We start from the raw sequence: 20,145 nt of genomic DNA, 5'->3' as shown, positions 1-20,145 counted from the left end.
AGCCCCGCACACTCAGCTGATTTCTGGGTGCCCGTGCTTCCCCCCCACAATGCTATTTCCAACTGGAGGTAAAGCTGGCCCATCCTTTCTCTACCACCTGGGCAAAGTCAGGCCCCAGAAGTTTTTGTTTTGCTTTGTTTTTCCTTCACTGAAGTTTTGTGTGAGTGGAAGACAAATAATTATGATCAGCCAACTTAAACTAGGGAGGTTTTGCTTACTGCCAATTTCTGGCTGGGCCTGGTGACAGAGGCCCCAGGCGTCTGAGCAGGGATGCCACCCCCCCCCCCCAGTTCTTCCCCTGACTGCTCCCACTCCAGCTGCCTGCTCAGCTCCCACCATTTCTGTTTCAACCCCAGTGTCAGTCCAGCCAGAGCTGAAGCCAGTTGAGCCTGGAGGCCTCAGAGATCCAGAACTGGGGCCCCAGGGAGCTGGGCTCAGCTGGGGATAACGAAGGCCTTCAAAAACCATGGATCCCTGAAGGGGCCCCAGAGGAAGGAACGTCATGGACCCAGAACCAGAACGGGGACAGGCCCACATGAGGGCACAGAGTGGCAGGTGGCACAGCTCCAGACTGGGGCTTGCCCTCAAGAGACGGGGAAAAGGGGAGGCGTGCAAAATGTCTTTCCCCCAAACATGCCGCCTACAGAATCTGTTGACTTTGTCCTAAATGTGAAATAAAGAAAATAAACCAAGGTATCCCCGCAGCCCTTTCTCAGGACTTCAGCCCTTGACTGGGCTTGGCTGACTCTGAGCCCCATGATGTCACAGCGAGGGGGCAATGACACCCCAAGGTCTGAGGCAATGCCAGACACCCCTGGTGCCTGTGCCCAAATGGGTCTAGAGATGCAAGAATAGGGGTTTGATTCATGTTTTGCGTCTTCCTGGCCTTATTCCCCACCCTGGTCTGTATTTTCATCCTTTTCCCTGTTCCAGTTCTTGGTGACCCTGGGCTGCAGGTTCCGGGGTCCCAGCGTCTTCTGGGCGCTGTGGAGTTCTGCCTGGCAACTCGTGACGTCATCCTCACTCCTGATTGGCTTATGAAAGTTTCCACTTTGGGGGTGTCGGAGGGGGAAGAAAAGAGGAACATATGATCACTCACCCTGGGCCCCTCACACAGGCGTCCCCGCCTGGACCCCGGTTCTTCGCACCCCTCCATTGACTCTCCCCTCATCCTCCCGGGCCACACCGTACCTGGCCGCGGGCCACGCCCACACGAAGCCGCGCCCACCCAGGCCCCGCCCCCAGCCCTGCCCAGCGCTCGGAGCCTCTGATGGGCCTGCTGGGAAGGGCGCCTGGGCCCAGGTCCGTCCGGGCAGCTGTCCAGGGCCTTCCCGGCCTCCCCCCGCCCCGCCTCCCCGCCGTGCCCCCTCCAGGGACTGGAGGCACAGCCTGGCGCCGTCTCCGGGCAGGGCAGGCCTTGGGGTCTGTCCACCCCGGGGGTCGCTGGGCCCCCCGGGTCCCATTGTCCCCTCTGGGGTTCGGATTTGCCCCCGTCCCCCGAGGCCGGCCGTCCTGCCTACGCCGGGAAACCGGACCCTCCCTCTGGGCTCGGGTTCCCGAAAATTCCTGACTTGCAGATACTAAGAATGGCTTTCCAGACCTGTCTTTCCCTGCCCCCTTTCCCAAAGTCTGGACGGCAGCCCAGGCCCAGCGGGGACATCCCCCACCCCAGACCCTGTCCCGCTCCCCCGACACAGGCATCTGGGGCTCAGGGGGCTGTGCCCTGTCATACCCACGTGTCCAGGCCCAGCCTGTCCCCCGGGGCCTGGCATGGTGGCAGGTGTCCTCCTCCAGCTGATATTTCTCACCCTTTAGAGCATGCAAGAGGAATGTGGGGCGCCCCCCACCCGGTCCTCCCAGAGACTCCTGGGAGCTCTGGGCTCCTTATAGGGCTCCCCTAGGCAGCCCCCATCCTCCCCAGGGCCTGGCAAGCGGAGACTGCAGCTGAGCTCCAAGGAGCTGAAGAAGGTCTGCAGGCAGACATGCCCGAGGCCAAACCAGGTGGCTTTCTAAGGGGGTGGGGGGCTCTTTTCTGAGTGGGGGTTTGGCCTCCTCTCTCTGGGTTTGAACCAACAGGGTGCTTCACCTCACTATGACTAGGGGTTCCTCTCTCGTGGGATGGGGGAGGCGCATCCTTCTGCCAGTGCTGAGAGCTTTTCTTACGGATCACAGTTCAAAGCCAGCCCAGGCAGGGACATCCATGAGATTCAAGTGGTAGAACACCAGCCTTACTTGAGCAAAAGAGCTCAGGGACAGTGTCCAGGCCCAACCTCGGTACCGGCGTAATAAGGAGAGGGGGCTCCTATATCTTTGTAGGATGGAGGGTCCCCTTCTGTCTGTATGGTGGAGACTCTCTCTCCCTCTCCCCCCCCCCTCTCTCTCTCCAACTCAGGGCCTGGACACTGTCCTTGGACACTTTTTTTTTTCTGCTCAAGGCTAGTGCTCTGTCACTTGAGCCACTGCACCATTTCTGGCTTTTCCTGTGTATGTGGTACCAAGGAATCGAACCCAGGGCTTCGTGCCTGCTAGGCGAGCACTCTACCACTAGGCTATACTCCCGGCCCCATGGTGGGGCTTTTTCTCATCAGGGAGCTGAGGGTCCTCTGCGGTGTACATGGGGACCTTCTGATCTTCAGTTGGGGTTTCCCCCCTTTTTATTTTGGCCATTCCTGAGGCTTGAACTCGGGGCCTAGGCTCTGTCCCTGAGCTCTGTTGCTCAAGGCTAGCGCTCTACCACTTTGAGCCACAGCATCACTTCTTTTTCCTCTGAGTAGTTTATTGGAGATGAGATTCTCATGGACTTTCCTATCTGTGCTGGCCTCAATCCGGGATCCTCAGATCTCAGCCTTCTGAATAGCTAGGATTACAGGACTGAGCTATCCGCTCCTGGCTGCAGGATTGATTTTTGTTGTTTTTTTAATGGGGATGCCATTTTGTGTGGCAGGGCTTTGGGATGGGACTAGGGGACAGTGCCTTAGAGGCTGGGGCTTGGGCAGCTTCGTTGCCTGGAGATTGGAGGCATCCCGTGTAGGATATGGGGGTGTCCGTGTGTATAGGGTGTCCCCCAGCCTGCCTGGGGACAGGAAAATCCTCCATATGAGAACTCCTTTTTGTGACAATTGGGGCTCCTCTGGTGCCAGAGATGGGACCCAGAGCAGCCAGCCACCTGCTAGTCAAGTGCCCTGGCCTGGGCCGCCGTCCTGGGCTTGGCCCATTGTGGCTTGGCTGTCCTCCTGTGGAGTGTGGGGTGGGAACACTTCTTTCTCTGCAGAGGGACTTTTGCTTCCTTTGAGGAAGTGTGCACAGAAGACCCAAACCTGGTGGGGAGAGGGGAGTCCCCACTTTGTGGGGCGTGGGGTCCTCTGGTGTTGGGCCAACCAGGCTGGGGTGGGGGGAGATGATTTCCTTGCAATGTGACCCCCTGGGCTGGGGGCCAGGGCCACAGGGCAGACTGCTGTGGTCAGCACAGTGTCCAGTTTCCAGGCCAGCGGAAAAGCTAATTATACCCCAGGGCCCAAAGGTCAGCACTGCGGCCTGGGAGCTGGGATGTGGCCAGTGGAGGAGAGAAAACTGATTGGGGATTAGATCAAGTTACATCCAGATTTGGGGTCTGGACTCCCGGGCCTGAGGGAGGAGGCTGGGCCTGGACCCCTGGGTCTGAGGGAGGAGGCTGGGCCTGGACCCCTGGGTCTGGGGGAGGAGGCTGGGCCTGGACCCCTGGGTCTGGGGGAGGAGGCTGGGCCTGGACCCTGGGTCTGGGGGAGGAGCCTGGGCCTGGACCCCTGGGTCTGAGGGAGGAGGCTGGGCCTGGACCCTGGGTCTGAGGGAGGAGGCTGGGCCTGGATCCTGGCTCTGGGGGAGGAGGCTGGGCCTGAACCCCTGGGTCTGAGGGAGGAGGCTGGGCCTGGACCCCTGGGTCTGGGGAAGGGGGCTGGGTCTGGACCCCGGGTCTGGGGGAGGAGGCTGGGCCTGAACCCTGGGTCTGTGGGAGGAGGCTGGGCCTGGACCCCTGGGTCTGGGGGAGGGGGCTGGGTCTGGACCCTGGGTCTGGGGGAGGAGGCTGGGCCTGAACCCCGGGTCCATGGGAGGAGGCTGGGCCTGGACCCCTGGGTCTGGGGGAGGGGGCTGGGCCTGGACCCTGGGTTTGGGGGAGGAGGCTGAGGTTGGGACCCCTGCATGTGACGAGTCTGAAGTTCAACTGACACCACCTTCTACACCACAGCTGCCAAAAAGGCCCCTAAGGGCAAAGATGCTGCCAAGGAAGCCCCCCCTAAGGAGGCTCCTGCAGAGCCCCCCAAAGGTGAGATGTCCAGCCTGGCCCCTTTCCTGGCCCGCCGCCCTATGCACAGGTCCAGTCCCCCCTCCCTCCATGCTCAGGTTGCCTCTCGCTCCCCTGAGCCCCAGCCCTGGCTGGGCTCATGGGCGCCCCAGGGTGGAGCCACCCAGGCATGGCTTCTGCTTCCATCAACCAAGTCCTGTCCAGCCAGCACCTCAGCTCACCAGGCCTCTCCCACCCTCCCCTATGGCACACTCCAGACCATGCTGGACCACAGAGGGGGAAACTGAGTCTCCCTAGCCACGTCACGCAGTGGTATTTGGTTTCTGAGCCCAGGCTGGCTCACTGGCTCTCAGCCCCATCCCCAGGCTGGCCCTCTGCCCTCCAGACGCCCCAACACCCGATCTCATCTCCTGAGCAGAAGCCGCGCCTGAGGACCAGTCCCCCACGGCCGAGGACCAGTCCCCCACGGCCGAGGCGCCCACGGGCATCTTCCTGAAGAAGCCTGACTCGGCGTCCGTGGAGACGGGTGAGGGCAGGGGCTGGGCCCCTGGGTCCGAGGGAGGAGGCTGGGCTCCCTGGTCTGCGGAGTTCTGGTTCCTGAGCCACCCCTGTCCCCAGGGAAGGATGTGGTGATTCTGGCCAAGGTGAACGGCAAGGAGCTCCCGGGCAAGCCCACCATTAAGTGGTTCAAGGGGAAGTGGCAGGAGCTGAGCAGCAAAAGCGGAGCTCGCTTCTCCTTCAAGGAATCCCACGACTCAGCCAGCAATGTGAGCCACGGCGGAGGGGCCGGGCAGGGGGGACCCAGGATGGGGGGTCAGGCGCAGGGAGGGGGTGAGGGTTCTCGGGGTGTGAGTGGGGCCCACGCTCGGCGTCACTGGTGCCGCCCCCAGGTGTACACGGTGGAGCTCAGGATTGGGAAAGCGGTTCTGGCGGACCGCGGGGACTACCGCCTGGAGGTCAAAGCCAAGGACGCGTGCGACAGCTGCAGCTTCAACATCGACGTGGAGGGTGTGCTGGTGGGGTGGGGCGGGGGGAGGGCGTCCCGGCAGGGGGACGGGGATGCACCGGTGGGGAGGGGTGGGCACGCCAGTGCAGGTGTGGAGGTGGCGTGGGCACAGGTCCTTGGGGAAGGGGCCCTAGACTTGAGGTTCAGGGGACACAAAATCGGGGCAATGGTCTACCTGCTGGCCTAGTGCAGGAAGAGGTCCAGAGTGAAAAGATCTTGGGGTGCACTTGTGAAAACTTTAGGAATCCAGGTTTGAGAAAGAAAGCAGCATACAGAGGTGGGGCCCCGCGTGGCGGTGCTCGTCGCTCATCCCAGCCACTTTCTCCGTGGCAATCGGAGGATCTCAAGCTTTGGCAACGTCAGCGAGACACTAAAAAAAAACAAAGTCCCAGGCCCGGCTGGGTCTCAGGGGTGTCCCCAGCCAGCACAGACCCCGGAGCCCCACCCCCGAGTAGATACTGTCACAATGGGGAGGGAGGGGGTTCAGGTGTGGAGAACACAAGCGTAGTGCGGTGGGCGGGCCGTGGCCCTGGGTTGTAGGGCCCGGGTAGGGTAGGTCCTGTAGATTCTGGGCATCTGTAGCCCAAGCTGTGTGTGTGGGGAGGGATTTGAACATGGAAGACACAGAGGGTAGGAAGCTCAGGGCCTGGGGACCGACAGGCAGGCGAGGTGAAGGGTAATGGGGTAATGGTGGTCAGGGGATGACAAGGAGAGTGGGTCCTGGCCCCCCCACCCCGCGCTAAATCACCCTCTCCCCTGCCTCTCCCAGCACCCCGCCAGGACGCCTCGGGTCAGAGCCTCGAAAGCTTCAAGCGCTCGTGAGTGACCTGGGGAGCCGCCCTCTGGGAGATGAGGATCTCGGGAAATGGAGGGGCCAGGGAGGCGGAGAGTGTGATCCCGTGTGGATGAGGGTGCAGTTCACACCCCCCCTTTAATGGCTGCAGGGGTGGTGAAAAATCAGAAGACGCAGGGGAGCTGGACTTCAGCGGGCTCTTGAAAAAGAGGTGAGCCTTGAGTGGCCCCCAAAAGGGAGCGGGGGCCCAGAGACAGGGGTGAGAGAGAACTCCACTGGTCTGGTACCCCTTAAGTCATCCCAGGATCCTCTGCTGGCCCTCCAGCAACCCAGCCAGCCACTGGTCCAGACACCCATCCACGAGCAATCAGCCATTTTCCTCCCAATGTACCAACCTCATGCCCTGTCCTGTTTATTCAAGCTCCAGTTCATGCACATGTCTACCCAGCTGCCCACCTGTCCACCCACTTACCCACCCTGCTACACACCCATCCGCCTTCCGAGCCATGGCCTCGGGGGTCAAGCAGTGTCCAGCAGAGAAGAGGACCCGGGGTGGAAAGGGGGAGTCGGAGGAGGTCTGGAGGCCTGGGGAGGAGTCACAGCAAGCGGGAGCCTCACCTCCTTCCTCTTGGGCCCCTCAGGGAGGTGGTGGAGGAGGAGAAGAAGAAAAAGAAAGATGACGATGACTTGGGGATCCCCCCTGAGATCTGGGAGCTCCTGAAGGGAGCGAAGAAGAAGAGCGAGTACGAGAAGATTGCTTTCCAGTACGGCATCACTGACCTCCGGGGCATGCTCAAGCGCCTCAAGAAGGCCAAGGTCGAGGTCAAAAAGAGCGCAGGTCAGCACAGGCCCTGGGGTTTAGGGTGCCCCAGTGCCTGTTGGTGCCCGGCTCAGCCCCCTGCCCTGAGCTGGACACCCCTCCTCCTCCTCCTCCTCCTCCTCCTCCTCCTCCTCCTCCTCCTCACTGCTGGACCTCCTTTCCCTCTCCAGCCTTTACCATGAAGCTCGATCCCGCCTACCAGGTGGACAGGGGTAACAAGATCAAGTTGGTTGTGGAGATCAGTGATCCTGATCTTCCCCTCAAGTGGTACAAGAACGGCCAGGAGATCAAGCCAAGCAGCAAGTACGAGCGGAGGTTGGGGGGTCACCACCTGGAAGGCTCAGAGAGAACACCCCGAAGTCAGGGGAGCCGGGCTTGGCCCTTTATGCTTTCTTTTTATCGAGTAGTCTTTTCCAGCAGTCTAGTAGATTTGGGGGGGTGCGGGGCATCCTGGGCCATCCTCCAATCTCCATCTTTCTACTATGCTGCCCCTGTAGCTGGGATTACAGGGCCGAGCTACCATGCCCACTAACCCAGGATGGGCTTAATTTTTTCTCTCTCCATGGCTGTATATTCTATAGTGGTTACATGTGTGTGTGTGTGTGTGTGTGTGGAGGGAGGTATTGGTGTTATCTCTGTCCCGGCTGGGAGTCCAGGGGCTGCGTGGGGGGGGGCATGCCTGTGACCCTGGCTGTGGAGAGGTCTAGGCAGGAAAGCCTCCAGCCTAGGCCATCTTGGACGAAGTTAATGAGACCTTGTCTCAAGCAAAATACAAACCAAAGGACTATGGTTTGTGAGGCAAAGCAACCACCTAGCAGGCGAGAGGCCCTGAGCTCAAACTCCAGGAGAGAGGGGAGTGGGAAGGGAAGGAGGCAGACACAGACAGACACAGACAGAGAAGTTGGGCCCTCTACCCCCTCCCGGGCTGCTGGCTGGGGAGAAGGTGGGTGGCTCTGCCCTGGCCCAGGCTGGGCTCTGAGTGGCACTGAGCGGGCCGTGCCCCGCCCCGCCCCAGGTACGTGTTTGAGAACGTGGGCAGGAAGCGGATCCTCACCATCAACAAGTGCACGCTGGCCGATGATGCTGCATACGAGGCGGCCGTGAAGGAAGAGAAGTGCTTCACCGAGCTCTTCGTCAAAGGTGAGCCCTGGCTCCTGCCAGAGCACGGCCCCCACAGGGCGGGGGCTCCTCTGTGCTGAGCCCTGGCCCCTGCCCCACGCAGAGCCTCCGGTCCTGATTGTCACACCCTTGGAGGACCAGCAGGTGTTTGTGGGTGACCGCGTGGAGATGGCGGTGGAGGTATCAGAAGAGGGAGCCCAGGTCATGTGGTGAGTGCTGCTCCATCCCAACCTTCTTTATGGCTGGCCGACCCTTCTGACCCGGACCTCCCTGGAGATCCAGCCATCGACATATCGCCCCTATCCCGTCACCATCCATCTACCACCCACCACCCATCATCAATAATCCATCCATCATGCATCCACCATCCACCATCCACATCCACCATCCACATCCACCATCCACCATCCACCATCCACCATCCACCATCCACATCCACCATCCACCATCCACATCCACCATCCACATCCACCATCCACCATCCACCATCCACATCCACCATCCACCATCCACATCCACATCCACCATCCACATCCACCATCCACATCCACCATCCACCATCCACCATCCACATCCACCATCCACCATCCACATCCACCATCCACCATCCACCATCCACATCCACCATCCACCATCCACATCCACCATCCACATCCACCATCCACCATCCACATCCACCATCCACATCCACATCCACCATCCACCATCCACCATCCACATCCACATCCACCATCCACATCCACCATCCACATCCACATCCACATCCACATCCACATCCACATCCACCATCCACATCCACCATCCACATCCACCATCCACATCCACCATCCACCATTCACATCCACCATCCACATCCACCATCCACCATCCACCATCCACATCCACCATCCATCAACCACCATCCACCATCCACATCCACCATCCACCATCCACATCCACCATCCATCAACCACCATCCACCATCCACATCCACCATCCACATCCACCATCCACCATCCACATCCACCATCCACATCCACCATCCACATCCACCATCCACCATCCACATCCACCATCCACCATCCACCATCCACATCCACCATCCACATCCACCATCCACATCCACCATCCACCATCCACATCCACCATCCATCAACCACCATCCACCATCCACATCCACCATCCACATCCACATCCACCATCCACCATCCACATCCACCATCCACATCCACCATCCACATCCACCATCCACCATCCACATCCACCATCCACATCCACCATCCACATCCACCATCCACCATCCACATCCACCATCCACCATCCACCATCCACATCCACCATCCACCATCCACATCCACCATCCATCAACCACCATCCACCATCCACATCCATCATCCATCAACCACCATCCACCATCCACATCCACCATCCACCATTCACATCCACCATCCACCTTCCACCATCCACATCCACCATCCACATCAACCATCCACCATCCACATCCACCATCCACATCCACCATCCATCAACCACCATCCACCATCCACATCCACCATCCACATCCACCATCCACCATCCACCATCCACATCCACCATCCACATCCACCATCCACCATCCACATCCACCATCCACCATCCACATCCACATCCACCATCCACCATCCACCATCCACATCCACCATCCACATCCACCATCCACCATCCACATCCACCATCCACATCCACCATCCATCAACCACCATCCACCATTCCACATCCACCATCCACATCCACCATACCACATCCACCATCCATCAACCACATCCACCATCCACAATCCACATCCACCATCCACCATCCACATCCACCATCCACCATCCACCATCCACCATCCACATCCACATCCACCATCCACCATCCACCATCCACCATCCACATCCACCCATCCACATCCACCATCCATCATCCACCATCCACATCCACCATCCACCATCCACCATCCACATCCACCATCCACCATCCATCATCCACCATGCCACATCCACCATCCCCATCCACCATCCACCATCCACATCCACATCCACCATCCACCATCCATCATCCACCATCCACATCCACCATCCACATCCACCATCCACCATCCACCATCCACATCCACCATCCACCATCCACATCCACCATCCACCATCCACATCCACCATCCACCATCCACCATCCACATCCACCATCCACCATCCACATCCACCCATCCACATCCACCATCCACCATCCACATCCACCATCCACCATCCACATCCACATCCACCATCCACCATCCACCATCCACATCCACCATCCACATCACCATCCACCATCCACATCCACCATCCACATCCACCATCCATCAACCACCATCCACCATCCACATCCACCATCCACATCCACCATCCACCATCCACCATCCACCATCCACATCCACCATCCACATCCACCATCCACCATCCACATCCACCATCCACCATCCACATCCACCATCCACCATCCACCATCCACATCCACCATCCACCATCCACCATCCACCATCCACATCCACCATCCACCATCCACCATCCACATCCGCCATCCACATCCACCATCCACCATCCACCATCCACCATCCACATCCACCATCCACATCCACCATCCACCATCCACATCCACCATCCACATCCACCATCCATCAACCACCATCCACCATCCACATCCACCATCCACCATCCACATACCACCATCCACATCCATCATCCATCAAGCCACCATCCACCATCCACATCCACATCCACCATCACCATCCACATCCACCATCCATCAACCGCCATCCACCATCCACATCCACCATCCACCATCCACATCCACCATCCACATCCACCATCCACATCCACCATCCACCATCCACATCCACCATCCACCATCCACATCCACCATCCACATCCATCATCCATCAACCACCATCCACCATCCACATCCACCATCCACCATCCACCATCCACATCCACCATCCATCAACCGCCATCCACCATCCACATCCACCATCCACCATCCACATCCACCATCCACCATCCACCATCCACCATCCACATCCACCATCCTCCATCCATCCACATCCACCATCCATCACCACCATCCACCATCCACATCCACCATCCACATCCACCATCCACCATCCACATCCACCATACCACATCCACCATCCACATCCACCATCCACCATCCACATCCACCATCCACCATCCACCATCCACATCCACCATCCACATCCACCATCCACATCCACCATCCACCATCCACCATCCACCATCCATCAACCACCATCCACCATCCACATCCACCATCCACATCCACATCCACCATCCACCATCCAACATCCACCATCCACATCCACCATCCACATCCACCATCCACCATCCACATCCACCATCCACATCCACCATCCACATCCACCATCCACCATCCACATCCACCATCCACCATCCACCATCCACATCCACCATCCACCATCCACATCCACCATCCATCAACCACCATCCACCATCCACATCCATCATCCATCAACCACCATCCACCATCCACATCCACCATCCACCATTCACATCCACCATCCACCTTCCACCATCCACATCCACCATCCACATCAACCATCCACCATCCACATCCACCATCCACATCCACCATCCATCAACCACCATCCACCATCCACATCCACCATCCACATCCACCATCCACCATCCACCATCCACATCCACCATCCACATCCACCATCCACCATCCACATCCACCATCCACCATCCACATCCACATCCACCATCCACCATCCACCATCCACATCCACCATCCACATCCACCATCCACCAATCCACATCCACCATCCACATCCACCATCCATCAACCACGCATCCACCATCCACATCCACCATCCACATCCACCATCCACATCCACCATCCATCAACCACATCCACCATCACAATCCACCATCCACCATCCACCATCCACATCCACCATCCACCATCCACCATCCACCATCCACATCCACATCCACCATCCACCATCCACCATCCACCATCCACATCCACCATCCACATCCACCATCCATCAATCCACCATCCACAATCCACCATCCACCATCCAACCATCCACATCCACCATCCACCATCCATCATCCACCATCCACATCCACCATCCCCATCCACCATCCACCATCCACATCCACATCCACCATCCACCATCCATCATCCACCATCCACATCCACCATCCACATCCACCATCCACCATCCACCATCCACATCCACCATCCACCATCCACATCCACCATCCACCATCCACATCCACCATCCACCATCCACCATCCACATCCACCATCCACCATCCACATCCACCATCCACATCCACCATCCACCATCCACATCCACCATCCACCATCCACATCCACATCCACCATCCACCATCCACCATCCACATCCACCATCCACATCCACCATCCACCATCCACATCCACCATCCACATCCACCATCCATCAACCACCATCCACCATCCACATCCACCATCCACATCCACCATCCACCATCCACCATCCACCATCCACATCCACCATCCACATCCACCATCCACCATCCACATCCACCATCCACCATCCACATCCACCATCCACCATCCACCATCCACATCCACCATCCACCATCCACCATCCACCATCCACATCCACCATCCACCATCCACCATCCACATCCGCCATCCACACCACCATCCACCATCCACCATCCACCATCCACATCCACCATCCACATCCACCTCCACCATCCACATCCAACCATCCATATCCACCATCCATCAACCACCATTCCACCATCCACATCCACCATCCACCATCCACATCCACCATCCACATCCATCATCCATCAACCACCATCCACCATCCACATCCACCATCCACCATCCACCATCCACATCCACCATCCATCAACCGCCATCCACCATCCACATCCACCATCCACCATCCACATCCACCATCCACATCCACCATCCACATCCACCATCCACCATCCACATCCACCATCCACCATCCACATCCACCATCCACATCCATCATCCATCAACCACCATCCACCATCCACATCCACCATCCACCATCCACCATCCACATCCACCATCCATCAACCGCCATCCACCATCCACATCCACCATCCACCATCCCACATCCACCATCCACCATCCACCATCCACCATCCACATCCACCATCCACATCCACCATCCACCATCCACCATCCACCATCCACCATCACCATCCACAACCACCATCCACCATCCACATCCATCATCCATCAACCACCATCCACCATCCACATCCACCATCCACCATCCACCATCCACATCCACCATCCATCAACCACCATCCACCATCCACATCCACCATCCACCATCCACATCCACCATCCACCATCCACATCCACCATCCACCATCCACCATCCACTAACCACCATCCACCATCCACCATCCACCATCAACATCCACCATCCACCATCCACCATCCACCATCCACATCCACCATCCACATCCACCATCCACCATCCACCATCCACATCCACCATCCACCATCCACCATCCACCATCCACATCCACCATCCACATCCACCATCCACATCCACCATCCACCATCCAATCCACCATCCACCATCCACATCCACCATCCACCATCCACATCCACCATCCACATCCACCATCCACATCCACCATCCACCATCCACCATCCACCATCCACATCCACCATCCACCATCCACATCCACCATCCACATCCACCATCCACCATCCACCATCCACATCCACCATCCACCATCCACATCCACCATCCACATCCACCATCCATCCACCATCCACCATCCACCATCCACATCCACCATCCACATCCACCATCCACCATCCACCATCCACCATCCACATCCACCATCCACCATCCACATCCACCATCCACATCCACCATCCACCATCCACCATCCACCATCCACATCCACACATTCCACCATCCACCATCCACATCCACCATCCACCATCCACATCCACCATCCACATCCACCATCCACATCCACCATCCACCATCCACCATCCACCATCCACATCCCACCATCCACCATCCACATCCACCATCCACATCCACCATCCACCATCCACCATCCACCATCCACCATCCACATCCACATCACACCATCCACCATCCACCATCCACATCCACATCCACCATCCACCATCCACCATCCACCATCCACATCCACATCCACCATCCACCATCCACATCCACATCCACCATCCACCATCCACATCCACCATCCACCATCCACATCCACCATCCACATCCACCATCCACATCCACCATCCACCATCCACATCCCACCATCCACCATCCACCATTCACCATCCACATCCACCATCCACCATCCACCATCCACCATGCACATCCACCATCCACCATCCACATCCACATCCACCATCCACCATCCACCATCCACCATCCACCATCCACCATCCACATCCACCATCCATCAACCACCATCCACCATCCACATCCACCATCCACCATCCACATCCACCATCCACATCCACCATCCACCATCCACATCCACCATCCACCATCCACCATCCATCATCCACATCCACCATCCACCATCCACCATCCACCATCCACCATCCACATCCACCATCCATTATCCACCATCCACCATCCACCATCCATCAACCACCATCCACCATCCACCATCCACCATCCACATCCACCATCCACCATCCACCATCCACATCCACCATCCACATCCACCATCCATCAACCACCATCCACCATCCACATCCACCATCCACCATCCACATCCACCATCCATATCCACCATCCACCATCCACATCCACCATCCACCATCCACCATCCACCATCTATCAACCACCATCCACCATCCACATCCACCATCCATCATCCACCATCCACCATCCACCATCCACATCCACCATCAACCCATCCATCCCACCATCCACCATCCACCATCCACCATCCACCATCCACCATCCACCATCCACCATCCATCAACCACCATCCACCATCCACCATCCACATCCACCATCCACCATCCACCATCCCACCATCCACATCCAACATCCACCATCCACCATCCACATCCACCATCACCATCCACATCCACCATCCACATCCACCATCCACCATCCACATCCACCATCCACCATCCACCATCCACATCCACCATCCACCATCCACTATCCACCATCCACATCCACCATCCATCAACCACCATCCACCATCCACATCCACCATCCACCATCCACATCCACCATCCATATCCACCATCCACCATCCACATCCACCATCCACCATCCACCATCCACCATCCATCAACCACCATCCCCACCATCCACATCCACCATCCATCATCCACCATCCACCATCCACAATCCACCATCCACATCCACCATCCACCATCCACATCCACCATCCACCATCCACCATCCACCATCCATCAACCACCATCCACCATCCACATCCACCATCCACCACCATCCACCATCCACCATCCACATCCACCATCCACCATCCACCATCCACCAACCACCATCCACCATCCACCATCCACATCCACCATCCACATCCACCATCCACCATCCACATCCACCATCCACCATCCACCATCCATCAACCACCATCCACCATCCACATCCACCATCCATCATCCACGATCCACCATCCACCACCACCACCATCCACCATCCACCATCCATCAACCACCATCCACCATCCACATCCACCATCCACCATCCACATCCACCATCCACCATCCACATGCACCATCCACCATCCACCATCCACCATCCACTATCCATCAACCACCATCCACCATCCACATCCACCATCCATCATCCACCATCCACCATCCACCATCCATCAACCACCATCCACCATCCACCATCCACCATCCACCATCCACATCCACCATCCACCATCCACCATCCACCATCCACCATCCACATCCACCATCCATCATCCACCGTCCACCGTCCACATCCACATCCACCATCCACCATCCACATCCACCATCCACATCCACCATCCACCATCCACCATCCACATCCACCATCCACATCCACATCCACCATCCACCATCCACATCCACCATCCATCATCCACCATCCACCATCCACATCCACCATCCATCATCCACCATCCACATCCACATCCACCATCCACCATCCATCATCCACCATCCACCATCCACATCCACCATCCACCATCCACATCCACCATCCATCAATAACCATCCACCATCCACATCCACCATCCACCATCCACATCCACCATCCACCATCCACCATCCACCATCCACCATCCACCATCCACCATCCACCATCCACCATCCACCATCCACCATCCACATCCACCATCCACCATCCACCATCCACCATCCACCATCCACATCCACCATCCATCATCCACCATCCACCATCCACATCCACATCCACCATCCACCATCCACATCCACCATCCACATCCACCATCCACCGTCCACATCCACCGTCCACCATCCACATCCACCATCCACATCCACCATCCACCATCCACCATCCACATCCACCATCCACATCCACCATCCACATCCACATCCACCATCCACCATCCACATCCACCATCCATCATCCACCATCCACCATCCACATCCACCATCCATCATCCACCATCCACATCCACATCCACCATCCACCATCCATCATCCACCATCCACCATCCACATCCACCATCCACCATCCACATCCACCATCCATCAATAACCATCCACCATCCACATCCACCATCCACCATCCACATCCACCATCCACCATCCACCATCCACCATCCACCATCCACATCCACCATCCATCATCCACCATCCACCATCCACCATCCATCAACCACCATCCACCATCCACCATCCACATCCACATCCATCATCCACCATCCATCAACCACCATCCACATCCACCATCCACATCCACCATCCACATCCACCATCCACCATCCAACATCCACCATCCACATCCACCATCCACCATCCACATCCACCATCCACCATCCACCATCCACCATCCACATCCACCATCCACCACCCACCATCCACCATCCACATCCACATCCACCATCCACCATCCACCATCCACCATCCACATCCACCATCCACATCCACCATCCATCATCCACCATCCACAATCCACCATCCACCATCCACCATCCACATCCACCATCCACCATCCACCATCCACCATCACATCCACATCCACCATCCACCATCCACCATCCACATCCACATCCACCATCCATCATCCACCATCCCCATCCACCATCCACCATCCACATCCACATCCACCATCCACCATCCATCATCCACCATCCACATCCACCATCCAACATCCACCATCCACCATCCACATCCACATCCACCATCCATCATCCACCATCCCATCCACCATCCACCATCCACATCCACATCCACCATCCACCATCCATCATCCACCATCCACATCCACCATCCACATCCACCATCCACCATCCACCATCCACATCCACCATCCACCATCCACATCCACCATCCACCATCCACATCCACCATCCACCATCCACCATCCACATCCACCATCCACCATCCACATCCACCATCCACATCCACCATCCACCATCCACATCCACCATCCACCATCCACATCCACCATCCACATCCACCACCACCATCCACCATCCACATCCACCATCCACATCCACCCATCCACATCCACATCCACCATCCACCATCCACCATCCACCATCCACATCCACCATCCAACATCCACCATCCACCATCCACATCCACCATCCATCATCCACCATCCACATCCACATCCACCATCCACCATCCACCATCCATCAACCACCATCCACCATCCACCATCCACATCCACATCCATCATCCACCATCCATCAACCACCATCCACATCCACCATCCACATCCACCATCCACATCCACCATCCACCATCCACCATCCACCATCCACATCCACATCCATCATCCACCATCCATCAACCACCATCCACATCCACCATCCACATCCACCATCCACATCCACCATCCACCATCCATCAACCACCATCCACATCCACCATCCACATCCACCATCCACCATCCACATCCACATCCACCATCCATCATCCACCATCCACCATCCACCATCCATCAACCACCATCCACCATCCACCATCCACGTCCACATCCACCATCCACCATCCACATCCATCATCCACCATCCATCAACCACCATCCACATCCACCACCCACATCCACATCCACCATCCACCATCCACCATCCACCATCCACCATCCACCATCCACATCCACCATCCATCATCCACCATCCCCATCCACCATCCACATCCACATCCACCATCCACCATCCCACCATCCACCATCCACATCCACCATCCACATCCACATCCACCATCCACCATCCATCAACCACCATCCACATCTACCATCCACCATCCACCATCCAGCATCCACATCCACCATCCACCATACACATCCACCATCCATCATCTACCATCCACAACCATCATCCACCATCCACCATCCACCATCCATCAACCACCATACCACCATCCACATCCACCATCCACATCCACCATCCACATCCACCATCCATCAACCACCATCCACCATCCACATCCACCATCCACCATCCACATCCACCATCCACATCCATCATCCATCAACCACCATCCACCATCCACATCCACCATCCACCATCCACCATCCACATCCACCATCCATCAACCGCCATCCACCATCCACATCCACCATCCACCATCCACATCCACCATCCACATCCACCATCCACCATCCACATCCACCATCCACCATCCACATCCACCATCCACATCCATCATCCATCAACCACCATCCACCATCCACATCCACCATCCACCATCCACCATCCACATCCACCATCCATCAACCGCCATCCACCATCCACATCCACCATCCACCATCCACATCCACCATCCCACCATCCACCATCCACATCCACCATCCACCATCCACATCCACCATCCACATCCACCATCCACCATCCACCATCCACCATCCACCCATCCATCAACCACCATCCACCATCCACATCCATCATCCATCAACCACCATCCACCATCCACATCCACCATCCACCATCCACCATCCACATCCACCATCCATCAACCACCATCCACCATCCACATCCACCATCCACCATCCACATCCACATCCACCATCCACATCCACCATCCACCATCCACCATCCACTAACCACCATCCACCATCCACCATCCACCATCAACATCCACCATCCACCATCCACCATCCACCATCCACATCCACCATCCACATCCACCATCCACCATCCACCATCCACATCCACCATCCACCATCCACCATCCACCATCCACATCCACCATCCACATCCACCATCCACATCCACCATCCACCATCCACCATCCACCATCCACATCCACCATCCACCATCCACATCCACCATCCACATCCACCATCCACCATCCACCATCCACATCCACCATCCACCATCCACATCCACCATCCACATCCACCATCCACCATCCACCATCCACATCCACCATCCACCATCCACATCCACCATCCACATCCACCATCCACCATCCACATCCACCATCCACATCCACCATCCACATCCACCATCCACACATCCACCATCCACCATCCACATCCACCATCCACCATCCACATCCACCATCCACATCACCATCCACCATCCACCATCCACCATCCACATCCACATCCACCATCCACCATCCACATCCACCATCCACCATCCACATCCACCATCCACATCCACCATCCACATCCACCATCCACCATCCACCATCCACCATCCACATCCACCATCCACCATCCACATCCACCATCCACATCCACCATCCACCATCCACCATCCACCATCCACCATCCACATCCACATCCACCATCCACCATCCACCATCCACATCCACATCCACCATCCACCATCCACCATCCACCATCCACATCCACATCCACCATCCAACCATCCACATCCACATCCACCATCCACCATCCACAATCCACCATCCAA

General features: G+C 57.1%; 1 protein-coding gene across 1 annotated transcript in view; it reads left to right on the top strand.

The window, feature by feature from the left end:
• The first annotated feature begins 778 nt into the window (after positions 1–778).
• The window catches only part of Mybpc2 (myosin binding protein C2), a 37,855-nt gene continuing 18,488 nt past the window's right edge, over positions 779–20,145 (top strand). The window contains exons 1-15 of the mRNA XM_090321972.1: positions 779–791; positions 934–1,008; positions 1,118–1,302; positions 1,698–1,780; positions 1,922–2,001; positions 4,223–4,300; positions 4,698–4,805; positions 4,898–5,046; positions 5,170–5,287; positions 6,055–6,103; positions 6,230–6,289; positions 6,720–6,916; positions 7,069–7,201; positions 7,914–8,038; positions 8,121–8,226. Of these exons, the coding sequence (XP_090178098.1) occupies positions 779–791; positions 934–1,008; positions 1,118–1,302; positions 1,698–1,780; positions 1,922–2,001; positions 4,223–4,300; positions 4,698–4,805; positions 4,898–5,046; positions 5,170–5,287; positions 6,055–6,103; positions 6,230–6,289; positions 6,720–6,916; positions 7,069–7,201; positions 7,914–8,038; positions 8,121–8,226 (1,559 nt within the window). The remainder of the gene's footprint in view (positions 792–933; positions 1,009–1,117; positions 1,303–1,697; positions 1,781–1,921; positions 2,002–4,222; positions 4,301–4,697; positions 4,806–4,897; positions 5,047–5,169; positions 5,288–6,054; positions 6,104–6,229; positions 6,290–6,719; positions 6,917–7,068; positions 7,202–7,913; positions 8,039–8,120; positions 8,227–20,145) is intronic.

This window comes from Megascapheus bottae, chromosome 31 (assembly GCF_031878675.1).
Source record: "Megascapheus bottae isolate mThoBot1 chromosome 31, mThoBot2.hap1, whole genome shotgun sequence".
In the NCBI taxonomy this organism is placed as follows: domain Eukaryota; kingdom Metazoa; phylum Chordata; class Mammalia; order Rodentia; family Geomyidae; genus Megascapheus; species Megascapheus bottae.
Note: the sequence above shows the minus strand (reverse complement) of the source record. Positions and strands in the feature narration are given on the sequence as shown.